At 40.8% G+C, this 14,280-nt stretch overlaps 1 protein-coding gene across 4 annotated transcripts in view; it reads left to right on the forward strand.

Moving 5' to 3' along the window:
- Positions 1 to 8,852: 8,852 nt before the first annotated feature.
- Positions 8,853 to 14,280, forward strand: part of lrp8 (low density lipoprotein receptor-related protein 8, apolipoprotein e receptor) — a 179,418-nt gene continuing 173,990 nt past the window's right edge. For all 4 annotated transcript variants that reach the window (XM_086116517.1, XM_086116514.1, XM_086116515.1 and 1 more), the window contains exons 1-2: positions 8,853 to 9,027; positions 9,681 to 9,806. In XM_086116517.1, coding sequence (XP_085972643.1) covers positions 8,961 to 9,027; positions 9,681 to 9,806 — 193 coding nt within the window. In that variant the 5' untranslated portion in view covers positions 8,853 to 8,960. The remainder of the gene's footprint in view (positions 9,028 to 9,680; positions 9,807 to 14,280) is intronic.

Here is a 14,280-nt window from a genome sequence, read left to right on the forward strand (position 1 = left end):
GCAAGTGAAAAGCCACAAATATGCCTGTGAGTAAATGGAAATTAGACACAGTGAGAAAATAATTGGAAATGCCGTTTATGATTTGCATTTAGATGAGGATATTTTCATTTTGCGCCGGATAATGTTATGATCTGCCCCGTGGGGAATCGTGGAGGTGTGAGAGAGTGAGGAGTGCTGACTGAGCATGGTTCAGTGTAACACACATTGTTCATACATACAGTCATCATGAACCTACTGAATGGGAATACTGTGGGATAATGCAGTTGCGAAAAATAAAAAAGTTCAACAGTCCTGTAAAAGGAGAAGGCGAGCTGATGCAAATAAATACATAAATAAATAAAATTCAAAAAAACATGCCACAAACGTTTCTTCAAATTGTTTTTTTTTAAACTTGGCTAATTCCACTACAAGAAGGGAAAAAAGATGTAAAGGTTTGTCATTCATTTATTTAACATTAACATTTATTTTCCGAGCTATAAGGGTTTGCATACTGAATGAATGTGTTACGATTCGGACAAGCCGAATTAAGTTTGGACCCCAAAGTGCAGACGTCAACAAGGTCTCCGTTGCAAAAATATGTTTTTAATACAAAAATCGCCACGACTAAGAGATAACATAAAGTGCTGGTCAAAACAAGGACCAGAGGGCACAAAAAACGAACAACAAAAAGCGCTTGCATAAAAGGCAAGGGGGGAAAATAAGGACCGCGAAGACAAACAAAAACAATGTATCAAACTACACGCAAGCGAAAGCCAAATCACAAAATAAAATCCAATACTTACAAAACCATTGGTACCGAGAGTTCGAAAGCGAAACACGACGAGATCTAAAGCAAGAATAGTCTATGGGGATGGAAATAGCAAGGCATAAACAATACTCCCACAACCAGAAGACAGATTGCGGGTGCTTAAATACACAGTTCCATAATTGACAGATTGGTAGCAGGTGTGCAGCCAGCAAGTTCACTCAGTCTGCCACCTGCTGGCCAGGCCCAGAACAGAAACATGACAGAATGTATGGATGGATCGTAAGTTATTTTCATGTTAAGGTCATACCAAACTACACGGGGGGCTTGCTTCAGGCGCAGAAGAGGATGGGCTCCTCCTTCTTCTCTGACAAAAAATAAAAATAAAAAATGAACATTGCTCGTCAATCTGGTGACCAGTGGTTGTGCTAAAATTTTGGCTCATGCTAAAGGCTATGTTGGTTGCCAACTCAACAGCTGTAAGCAAGCCAATACAATGCCCAGATACGCCAGCTTCCGCGCTCCCCATTCTCCAGGCCTGCGACTTTTTGGCTTGGTCCGCCCCGCCATTCCAAATGGCTGTGCTACATACCTTTCAACCCCAGAGAACACAATGAGAATCGTTTTTCAGTGTAAAAAGTGCTTGCATTTGTTACTCTTCCCTTAAAATTGTTTCCATAATATAAATTGAGAAAAATGGTGTGGTGTTTCAGTACTGGCTCTGGCTTTTTGGAGCATGTTTGCTTTTATTCGAGAGAGTCCTGTTGCTGTGGAATGTTCCTTGTTGTTTGCTTTCTTGTTACAGGACAGGCAGGGGAGAGGGGGGTGCGGGGGGGGGGGGGGCTTCTGGGGCTCTTTACACACTCTCGCAAGCACCTGCAGCTGATCAGCAATCAACTCGTTGGTTTAACACCGCCGCCTTGCCCAATTCTTCCCACTTCAAGGAGTGAGTCAACATTCCACTGTGCCCTGTTGGCCGGTCACAAGCTTCCCATTTGCCCCTACAGATGCAGTGGATCATATCTCCTCCTCATTCTCAGCTTCCAAGCCTCAACTGGAACTTCACCTGCCATCCAGATCTTGGCCACAAATCTATCCATTTTCATTTAACACTATTTTTACTCTTGGCTAACTGTCTTGTCTCTTCTTTGCTATTGCATCCTCCCCTAGAGTTTCTTTGGTACAGCCATTACAAATTAAATACAACTCAGTGGCTTGGGGTTGTTTTTTGCTTGATGTCTTCTGGATTTTCTATTATAAAAAATGGAAAAGTGAAGAATTATTGTTTAGGTGTGGTCCCCCCCCCCCCCCCCCCCCCCCCCCACCGGCAATGCATCTAATAAGGTACTATTCTCTTCTTCATCTCCAGACTGCTCCATGCTATGACCTTTCACCCTTTTCTGCGTAATGATCTGACTCTCTCTCTGTATATGTCTCTTCAGGACCTCTCGCTAGATTCCCAGGGGATCGCAAGGTTGAGGACTCTGAGGAAGGAGTGCCCTTTCTGGCTGCTTTGTATCCTCTCCACCCCACCTTCGTCAACCTTCATCCAATGCTCTCTCTTTCCACAGTTTCTCCTTTTTTCCTACTATATGCTTTTTCTGTCTCCTGGTTACCTCTCAACTAAGTAATCTCTCAATGTGAATAAGCAATGCAGCTCTTTTTATCCTAATGGTGGAAGAATACTGATATTGGTGAAAAGAAGGGGCTAAACCAATGAGCGTGGCAAATCAATGTCATCAATATGAAAATTTGTTTGACATGGTAAATTAGAAAATACAGGCTTTCCCTTTTAACAACCAATCACAGAGCGCACCCCAGTGTGGTTCCTCATTAAACTGCCTGAGTCAATGTCACATCTCGGCCCGGGGGGGAATAAACACTCCTATTATTCGTTGACAAAGAATTTCAGATATGAAACCGCGCTTGTGTTCGTTGCTAATGCCAGTCAGAGATTATCCGCCTGCAAATACATGGAGGTCTGAAATGCCCTTTGTACCAGACAACAGAGGGCATTTCATGGACAGGAATCTGAGATCCCCTTAAATGGTGTGCAGCTAAAGATGTGTAATCCCAAATTATTTAACCAGATTACTAGAGCATGAGGAATTTTTGACTTTTGAATTATGCATGGGGTTTATTTGGTGAGATCTAATTTCGAGTATGTGTGTGATTAGGTCTACTTACAACTCAAAACTTATCCTTCAGTGGGAGGTGGTCAGCTGTTCCGAAATGACTAAATGACTTGTCATGTTTGATTTCAATTCCCATACAAAATGATGTTATCTACATCACGCTTCCCATACAAAATTGTTATTAACGACTCTCTTCAGGATGTGGACATGCTGAGCCTAACGTGAGCACTAGACTCAAAATCATATGTACTACTCGAGACTAAAACTGTAGCTCAAGGGTTTGCAACTCATGTTTGAAGATGAATGGACGGGTGGATCGATGGAGAGAAAGCGACAGACAACAAATCATTAAATTCTTATTTGCTTACTTGTGTCTTTGTGGAACTAGAGAAAGCGCATATTAAGGTAAACAGAGAGGAATCGTGGTAATGCATGAGAACATCTAAAGTGGCAGAGAAATACATTTGAACATTACAGAGGGGGCATTATGGGGGCAGCCGTACACTACAATTCACAAATAAAATGTATACTCTCATTTTGATGGGCTCCCGCTTACCATTTTCTTTACTCATTACTACAAATAAAATCAGAAGAAATAATTTGATGATGTCATGCCTAAACCGGAGGGCAGAAGGCGAAAGAATACAGTCCTAACCATACTGAGAGTTAGGATATTGTTGAACACGTAATCAGGAAGTCTTGATATGTTTATGTGGGTCCTCTCTCTCTCTCTCGCATCGCAAGATGACCAGGCAACCAATATTTGTGATTGATTGAGTATCTGTACGCTAGTCTGACTTGTGTGCAGGTGGTGTGGGTCCAGTTCCCACTCAGTATGAATGTGAGTGTAAATGGTTGATTGTCTTTATGCGCTCTGCAACTGACTGGAGACCACTTCTGTGTGTAGTCCACCTTTTGCCTGAATTCAGCTGGGATAGGCTCCAGCAGCCTTGCAACCCTGTACAGGCAGTGTTGAAAATGGATGGATGGATAATGTAAATTCCATTGACTGACTTGAGTACATCAGAAAAGTACTTTTGATATGTTAGTAGAGCAAATGTCAGCTACTGTATGACTTCCTCAAGTAATGTTCAACAAGTTGACTCAATCTTTTACCAGCATTATTTTCTGTTAAAAAAAAATTGTACTTTTAGTCAAATACTGTTGTCTGGTACTTTATACAAGTCTATTACGGTTAAGATAGATGTTGACATGGGAGGGTATAATGTTTTGACTGGTAAGTACAATTGACATTGCATTTATTCAGCTGATATAAGACTCGGTACAAAAATGAATTAGAATACAAAATAAAATACCAAAAGTTCCAAAAGCATAAACAATCTTTTGTTGAAATGTTGAGTGCATTTTCCCCCTTTCACCAGGCACCTGGCCAGTTATCGACAAGCCCTCAATCACGGTTTTTGGGTCACCGGCTGTAATGGCTGTGCACACGCCACACACACAATTTACATGGCGCTACACTCTGCGGGAAAGGCAGATAATTTGCTGACCAGCAAATGTGGTGCCTTTTACCCCCAACAACACGACACAGGAAGTCACAAGCGAAGAGAGAGTAGGTGTGGGGGGGAGCAGATGAGGGAGAAAGAGAAGGAATCGGAAAAAGAGGAGAACAGACAAAGAGAGCCAGATAAAGAGACAGAGTGGAAAAGTAATCACTAAAAGGTCTGAAAGTATCAGACTGACTTGCTGCACTGTCCTGCAGCCAAGATGAATTGCAATACGCCCGGATGACCGATGAACACAATTTCACCACTGACCTCTTGGGGAGGGAATCCAAAACAGTTGAGTGAGGAAATAGGGTGACTGCTTGCAACTGCGATCTTCCCGCTCTGCTGTTGAATCTCACTTCGTCATGAGCTCGATAAGATTCTCAGTTCGGTCAGATGACCCTTCTGTCTCGTCTCTAATCATACAAATGACACTCACTGATTTTATTCTGTAACATGAGTTGAAACGTCGATTTACGCAACAGGATGGCACGAGCGATACAAGTTAATCTTCATGTGTAAAGGTCACAGTGATGATACAGGAAGTCACGTGTGTTCACATGATGGTTATGGCTGTCTTGTATGCCAAAGATCAAAGCTTAACTGACTTTGTAATTGTGAGAATGTATTACATTTTATCACAGAAGGGGGAAAAATGTCACAATATGTTGAAAGGTTTGACATTCAGTCGTGTACATCCTGACAAAATGCAACCGTTAGTTTTAGGGTAGCAGATGCGCTTTCAAAAGCGAGGCCCGTGAGCCGCGGCTTCTGAATGCAGTGATCTGGAAACTCAGAGATGGGGGGCTGGAGCCAATTCAGAAGAGCATCTTATCTAAATGAAAATTCCCCCACCAGTTACGAATGTAATTGTGAATGTCCGGGCACTGGGTTGAATCCAAATTCCTGAGATGGAGCAGACATCAATATTTGTTGTATAATAAGGCCCATTTTCATCCTTGAACTCCAAACCTGTCGACTTTCTCTCAACATTTGGCAGTCGTCAACTGAGTCGGCACAGCGAACTTGCTCTTCTGCTCTAGTTCACCTTCTTATTTGGACCTCATTGCTACTGCGGGGCAGCACTGAGGTGCTGCACAAATGGCGTATTCCTCTGGGCTTGATGGATGAGAGATGACACAGTATACATGTGTGGTACTTTTGCCTGCATGAATCATATTGCGCTCGACTCAAACCGGAGAGGATGTAGGCCAATACCAGCTGTGCACATATTGTTTCTGGTTCATCCCACAGAATAAACAATCCTCATTGGACTGAAATGCTATCATTTCAACATCTTGTGGATGATTATAGCAGCATTTTCAGGAAGTCCATTATCCATTTTCCACACCAATAAATGCCCCGGCCCCAACGCTTAAAAAGAACATTTGGTTTTTCATTGTTGTGTAAACTGATTTAAAATCACGTTACGATTGCTCTGTGTTTCCACTCAAACCGTAACAACACTCATAACTCAACCTAGAAATGATCAACAGACATATGCCTTTATTTTATTGAACCTTTTGTTCCACGCTTGTTTTCCTGATTAAAAAGTGGTAGCAGAGGACAAATGTAACATTTTTGACATTTGTCTCTCTTACTTCGGTTCTCTTTCGACCGAGGCTGTTCAAACTGCTATGCAAACGAGCTACAAGATTCTACTCATAAATGGCGTGGAAAATGCCACAACACAATTGAGAAAATGCGTGTCTCCATCTCCTCTACGAGGACTGAAATGTTACAAGTGACCCCATGTCTGGATCAGTCGTAAAATACATTGGGGAGAAATGTAGCATGATGAAATTGAGGCCAGGATAATGACTGTAGATTTTCAAAGCTTTTTGTTCAAAACAATGAAACAGAATTTCTGTGGTTCAAGACATTGAAACTAAATGTCTCTGGTCGTATAGAATATAGGACTTAAAATACAATAACATCCCCTGTAAATCTTTGCAAGAATAAATATGTACAGAAGGTGTGCACTAGCTACAACAAACTTTTTTTTTATTTTTATGGCAGGCTCTTCTCAGAAATTTCCAGTTTCAACTTGACAGGTAGTGTGTCAGTTATTGCAGTTTATTTCCTCTTCCTTTTTGTTCCTTTTGTTCTTTTGGTCTTGGCACTTGGCACAAGTGCAATTGCAATTGTTACAACTGACCCGTGTTATAATTTCCCCTTGTCTCCTACACGGGGAAAATTTAATAGTGTTAAATGCACATTTGCACAATAGTGCCATATATTATTCACGTGATGAAGTACTTTCTAAAACATGAACCATGTTGAGCTGCAGCAAACCCTTACTGCCTGAAACTGCTTAGTGCCACAGTACAGATATAATTTAGCGCATATCCTACTTTTCATTCACTGAACATCTAAATAAGTGATTTCACTGCCTGCGGGAATCTTAGCAGCTCGACGTGCTCTGTCACTTAAACTTTCCTCTTAAAGCATGTCAGGTTTGGATTGTTATTTGGTCTCAATATACTGTGACTGCCTCGCTTTTAGAAATTCAACTTGATCTGAGAATTTAACTAAGATAAAGACATTTACGGTATTTAGTGTCCATGATGAATGGCATATGTTCAAGAAGCCTACAAGGACTGACGTGATTAAGTGTTATGTGGTCGGACTTTTTCAGTTTGTAATGCTGCTGATAATATATTTTCAGGAATTTTTGGATTAAAAAAATACACCAAGATGACTTCGTAAAAGTGACTTTTCTTTTTTAAATAAGAATGATCTGGACATCACATGACCAAATAAAAAAACTCTTTTACAAAAGGAGAAAAAAAGCCAAATGTGAAAATTATTATCTTTGCTATCCAATTAATTGTGCACACAGTCAACATTTTTGTACATTTCCAAACTGAGCCAATGATTTTCCTCAGAATGACCGATTGATATTTTGAAAACAAATAAAGAAAACCCCAAACAACCTCTTCCAATTGACGCGGAGAGAATAATTAGAATGCCAAGTGACTAAAGTTCTCTGTATTAAAAAATAGGCACATAAAGCAGCACCAAACAACAAACAAACAAAAAAAACCCAAACAAACAACCTCTTCAAATTGACGTGGAAAGAATAATTGGAATGCCAAGTGACGAAAGTTGTGTGTATTTAAAAGAAAAGGTTCATAAATGAGAACACCAGCACAAGTTTATGGAAATCACGGCTGTATCATCAGCTGTGAACGTGTACACGAGTAATGATCTTGTTCATCTGTAAAATCTCAAGAGTCCTGCATTGCTCTTATTAAAACTAAAGTTGAAACAACCTTAAGTCGACCTATTACACTTTGTGGATGCACTAGGAGATCACTGAAATCAAGTGGGGGGGGGGGGGAAATATACTCCTAATTCACGTTGACCTGTACAACAGACAAATGCAATTCAATTTCTTGCCATTGTAGTGAAAAAGTATAATCGATCAGATGAAATCTCAGGTCAACAAAAACGTTCATAGAAAAATAACATGCATTCTTCTTCATGTAAGCACACATAAATGCATTTGGGGCGGTGGTCGTATCCAAAACCAGAGGGTGAGGGTTCAATCCCTGGCCATTGTGACCTTGGCGAAGTGTCCTTGAGCTAGACACTAAACCCCCAGTTGCCCCTGATGCTGTGTCATCAGCAGGTAAATGACGAAACAGTGTAAAGCGCTTTGAGTACCAAAGGTAGAGCGCAACATAAGTGACAGCGCATTTCACATTTCCCACTCTTAAATTGTTGTTTGTTGGATTTGTAAAAATGTAAATGCACTTTTTTGAATTCATTGATTTTTTTTAGGTTCACTTTTTTGTGATGCTCAGTGTAAAAATATGTCACGATCACTCTATATATGTTGTAAGTTAGCAAAATTGAATGACTTGACTAATGATTTCAACCAAGTAATGACAGTGGCGACTCAAGTAATGACAGTGGGGGTTTTTTCCACAGTAATTTGGTACTTATTTGAGACTCCAAGGTTATGACTTACCTGTATGTGACTTAACTCCCTCCTCTGCTTTTTTTTTTCAAGAACTTGCAAACGTTCCCTTTGTTTTTCCCTACCGATCCTACAAGATAAACTACAATAAAAAGGTTTCAAGAGACAGCTTCTGACATATTTTGATAAGTAGATTATTCTACCAGTTTATTTCAGATAAAATAACACCACTGGTTCATTTATGAGCAATGCAATTCTGCACTTGCCACATGCCGTGGTACTTTGAGGAGGTCCAACCCTGGAGTCGGACAAGACGCGCCAAAGTCAGGAAAGCGTTTTCATCATATTCCGGGAAGCGTCCCTCTCATCGTGACTCAGCAATGCTAGCAGGTACGACCTCCCAAGCTGGTTTTTAAACTAACTGCCAATTACCACACACACCACCCTCAGCCTCAGCCATCCCGCCCATAAACGTCACCGATTCAAACGGCAGCCGAGGCAGAGGCAGAGAAAGGGAGAAAAAAAAAGGAGGGAGCCGAGCGGGTCGCACACAATTTACACCGAGAGAGCTTGAACACCAGACACAGTGACATCTTGGGGGTCACTCGGCGGTGTTTCGATTGCATGAGCAACCGGAGGACTTCAAGATGTGGAAACAATTCGGCAAGCTCGTACTATTTCATTTTCTGCTTTTGGAGCTCCATTGCGCGAAAGGTAAGACGCTTCGCCTCATTGGGAGAGAGTGGAAATCACGCACCGCAAGACGCCCGGGACGTGTGATTCTCGTGTTTTGGAAAATAAAAAGACTTGCCATCACCCGCAGATAAAGGGGAACCGGGGTGGTGACAATGCGCTGGGGGGCAGGTGTAGCTGCCCCGCACGAGCGACTGGGGACAGACTGCACGTGTTTTACATGCAGCGCGTGGAGGATGTGTAACAAATGGGCAGCAATCTTATATTTTATCTTTTTGCGGAGGCGCAACGTATGTGGTAGAATGTGCCAAATTAAGTCTTACTAAGATGTGATGCCAAAGTAGTCCACTGACTAAGTCAACAAAACAAAATGAAAAAGTAAATCAGTCAGAAATATGAATGCATTTCAATAAAAACGTCTGCAATGCATTATAGATGTGACACGGTGTAAATAAAATGGAAACTAAAACTTTAGACCAATACTACATGCAACATCTTTAAATGTGTTTAACCGTCCAGGTTTAAGCTCGTGAAAACATGATCTAAAATGAACCAGTGCTAAAATAGTTGTATAAAATGACCCATTGCATTTTCATTGCCACGTTGATAAGCATTCTGTTTCCAAAGATCTGGAAATGATAGGTTCCTGACTCCTTGTTGTTTTAAAAACACAGGAATTCATACAGAATCGCAGTGTGAAGCTGGGCAGTTTAAATGCAACAATGGAAGGTGCATCCCAACCCTTTGGAGATGTGATGATGATGATGACTGCTCGGACAACAGTGACGAGGAGAACTGTCGTAAGTAGCCTTGCACACTTTTTCATGCTATCGTTTGCTGTGTATGTTATCAGCATTCATTATTATCTGGACCGGGCCTTCCAAATAATTTCAAATGACACCCCTCCTGCCAACCCCATACTTTATCCAAGGATTTTCGAGCATTAAGCACTTTTGCTCTAGGAAATCAAGTGTTCCCTTGCAGATATTGAAAAAGTTATGCTGAATATAAGCTACTTTGGGATCTCATGGAGACATCAGTGTGCAGGACTTGCAAATCCCCAAGACACAAGGTCACATGGCCTCTGGAATTTCCTTAATTCTTACTATATTTTCCCCTGTGCAAATGTGGAATTTGCCCCCCTTTGGTCACTTGAGGACAACTCTATATTCCTTCTCCTTTGATCGTGCAGCTGTGATGTAGAACTGTTGTTACCAGTGTTATTACCCACCTATATAATGGTCTGAATTCAGAGTCATTCTGACCTGAAATAAAGAATGTAAATAAAGTAATATACGTCATTACATAGTACATACTCTGGTGAGTACTTCAGCATTCATTAATGCAAACGTTAACGCTTGAATATGTGGATGTACTGAAAGCGGCTGTATTTTTATTCTCAAGGTCGCTGCTGCTTTTGTGTGTTGCCTGACAATAATCACAGTTTAAAACACAGAAAATCATATCATTGTCATTGTTCAAGCACATTTCCTCAAGATGAAGTGGGCGGCGGGGGCAAAGCACTATTTTCCCCTCGTACTGCTTCTGAATGCCTTTAGGAAATTGCACGGACGACCAGACGAGCAATTATCGCTTATGTATGTGTCATGGCACTAATTGCTTGAATGGTTACGTTAGTGGCCAATTGGTTCGTCACTTGTCATCCTCATCACCAACCGTTCTCTCACTTTGGTCGGCCACAATGTTCGCTGGCCCTGAATGTCGCTGGACTTTCCGATATGATTTGTGACATTTTCACTGACACATTAGGATTATTAGGCGTCCTGTTGGCAATAGCTGAAAGGATGCGCCGTTCAATTTATGAGTCTGATTACATGGGCAGAAAGAGTTGGCTGAAACATGCTGATGAAACAAATTGGAGCAAATACTTCTTACAAATGGTTATATATTTTGCTTTTGTGCTTCTCTTTCACTCTTTCAATGTCTCGTAGGTCTGCAAGTACATTTTATCTGTGCACCGCCCAGCTGTGTGTATTCTGCAGTCTTATAAATTTGGACTGTATTTGTTCCCATTGACACTTGGCTCGCTTTCTTTTCCCTGAAAAGATCCCTCACTCTTTTAGAATTGTAACCTCACCATTTTTATGATTTCCCGTGGACAGTAAAGCCATGCCAAAGGGCTAAGAGAGAATGAGCATCAGCTGATGGGTCAGTCAAGAATAAATCCAGTAGCATGACTGAGTCCAGTTGCCAGAGTGATGCTTAGGGGCTGGCGCTGTGCCAGCTCTTACAACAGATGCCACCACTGTGCACCCTCCCTGCAACCTAATATCACTGGCAAGGCTCAGAGAAAAAGGAGGGCGGTCACGGAAATGATTGAATACGTTTAAATCAGAAGAAACAGGATGATGTCAATCAGAGCTAATGTGAATGTAAATTTGGAGAATGGTCCTGTTGGCAAATCAAAAAAAAAGGAACTGTTTTTGAAAATGAAAATGTGCGACGGAATGTCTCTCCTATTATTTGCCAATCATGAAACATACCTGCTTAAATTGAGTTGTTTGGATGTCCCTTTACTACATCATGATTGCTTCTTCGTGTGGGTTTACTTCCTTTAAGGATTTAACACATCTGAACGAGGCTTCACTCAAGCTACTGTATAGTTAAATATGTCATTAAACTTCTAAAACATGTTACAGATACTCTAAATGTATGAAGGTAGTGCCGTATTTTCCACACTAAAAGGCACACTGGATTATGAGGCGCACCTTCTATGAATGGCCTATTTTGTAATTTTTTTCATACATTGGCCGCACCGATTATAAAATCTACAATGCATCCACTAGATGGAGCTACGGTCAAGGAAATGCCAACAGAACAATCAGATGTCAGTAAAATATCGGAGACTGGACCATCTCAATAGTGTTTGTTATTTATTCCTTTGTTGTGTATTCACAAAAAGGAAATCACAAAATAAATTCGGTAGGGGGGCTATAGAATTTATTTTGTGATTTTCTCAATTGATAGTTTCATTGAAGTAATTGTTAATTTACGTTTTTCTGAGGCTGTCATGAACGCCTCTCGAGTCGAACGGAAGAAGAGAAGGCACGGAGACGGACAAAGACGTACCTGTATTGTGCGTTTTTAAAAAACCAACACCACAGCTCTCCTTTTTTCGGAGCTGCAACAAAACCTTATTTAATAAAGCAGTGACACAGTTCACTGAACACACAGCAAGTCATGACATTGTAAGCATGTCTCCAGCAAGGAGCGATTTTGGGGTCGACATATTACCGTAATAACCATACACAAGGCGCACCGGATTTTAAGGCGCGCTGTGAGCTTTTAAGAAAATGGAAGGCTTTTAGGTGCACCTATTAGCGCGGAAAATACGGTACTGTACTTTGCACCACTTATTTCAAGTGCGATTAAATAGTAGCATTACATTATACTAAATTGACAATTTTTTTTAAAGCATACATTGCCCCCCTGCCCAATTCAATGAATCTTCCTGACATTGAAATCAAACAGAGCATTCTTATCATGTTAAATATTAGCGTCGACTCTTGGATCAAATTCGAATTTGCAGATATACGCAACGTGATGGACAGTCAGTACAGATAAGTGTATGTACTGTATGTTACATTATGTTACAGACTGTAGCAACTGGCTCCTCCAACTGCAGCATAACGGAAGTCTTGCAGAAATACTTGCTGAAGATTTTGATGTCTTTTGTGCTTTCGATCAAGCTCTCCTCTTACTCCTCCAGCTCCTCTCCTCCATTCTCAACATGCCTCTTGGTAGATTCCTCTCTTGTTGCCCAGGGAAACGGCAAAGCGCTGTTGATGGTAGTGGGGCTTTTTCAGTACGTGTGTGCTTTCTTTGTTGTGAATGCAGCGCTGCTCAACATTTGTGAACACATGGCAAGTGTCTTCCTCTGTACAGCTATGTATGACCTATATTTCAGATGGGGAATACAAAAAAAGAGGCCTTATCATTTTGACAGCAGATTTAAGTGGATTTAGACATGCCTAATCCCACGCGCCACAGTAAAAATCCTGTATCTGAACCTGGTTAGGTTAGCTTTCAATTTTCCTTCCTCCTTCCATAATTGTAGGAAAATATTGAATATCGACCATTTCTGCTCACCAGTCATTTAATTAATAGTTGTGACTCAATTTATTACTTTGAGATCATTTTATTGGAGTAAAAGAAAGAAACATCATCAACAGAAATAATTGTGGTAGTTGCACCAGTGGCAATATTTCATCGCTAGAAAATACTTTCTTGACTTTTATTGTATGAAATTGTATTTGCCTCAATCTAGGGTACATCCCCAACAATAGGAATGGGCATACGACATTGTTGAGAATTCTGATGATTGTATGATTTGATTTTTTATGCATCACATCTTCAAACAAATAAAGCAAAATTGAGTGCACTATTCACAAAGGTGCAGTCGGCTGAACTAGTCTGCAAACTAAATAAGTGCAACATGATGATAGCTATGGGAAGTTGAGCTACAACGCCTCACGAAAGGGCATCGCCACTTCAGTATAAGTTTAACGCGTGTGAGTTATTTTTTGCAAGCAGCTTGTTCCCCACTGATTGCATTTAAGGAAGTAATGAATCAATAAATAGTGTTGCGTGGAGATGAGCTTAGTCACGCACGTACCCACCAACAATGGTAGCTGCATGGGCTCATCATTAGCCTGTCCACTCTAATAAATAACAATGTCTTTGTATTGTTTATGATGAGATAAATCAACTGTGCTCAGAGATGCACCAACCATAATTTAGATATTTATTGTATTTGCAAATATTAAGTTGAAAACTTCTTCCTGTTACTCAAATGAGGAGTTTTGCTACAAAAAAAACAATGATTAAAAAATGCATTTCTCGGACCATAAAGACACTGCGCCTTGTAATTCAGTGCCCTTCGTACAGATGGATGTTGTCTTTTCAGTTTGTCATCTTTAATTCAAATTAACTCCTATGACATTTGCATTGTCATTCTCATCTGTATCTAATTGCAAGCAGGCGTCTGTATGTTTTCATCATACTGGAGCGAGAACGACTTTTTGGTTTTGTGTCTTCATGGGAAATGTAGTCCAAACTAGCCTAACGCTGTGGTCACTGATTAGATTTAACATGAGCTGAGCTTTTCGAGCGGCATATTTCCAGTATTGGCGCGAGGTAAACGACACAACCAGCTTCCTAGCTACTGGAGAGAGCACAAAAAGCTACATAATTGCTAGCCCATTGACTTGTTTATAGCTGTTGGACTGTCCACTAAGATAGTCCTCAGTGGAA

Source organism: Hippocampus guttulatus, chromosome 7 (assembly GCF_054856545.1).
Source record: "Hippocampus guttulatus isolate MCC_2025c chromosome 7, RoL_Hgut_1.0, whole genome shotgun sequence".
Taxonomy (NCBI): domain Eukaryota; kingdom Metazoa; phylum Chordata; class Actinopteri; order Syngnathiformes; family Syngnathidae; genus Hippocampus; species Hippocampus guttulatus.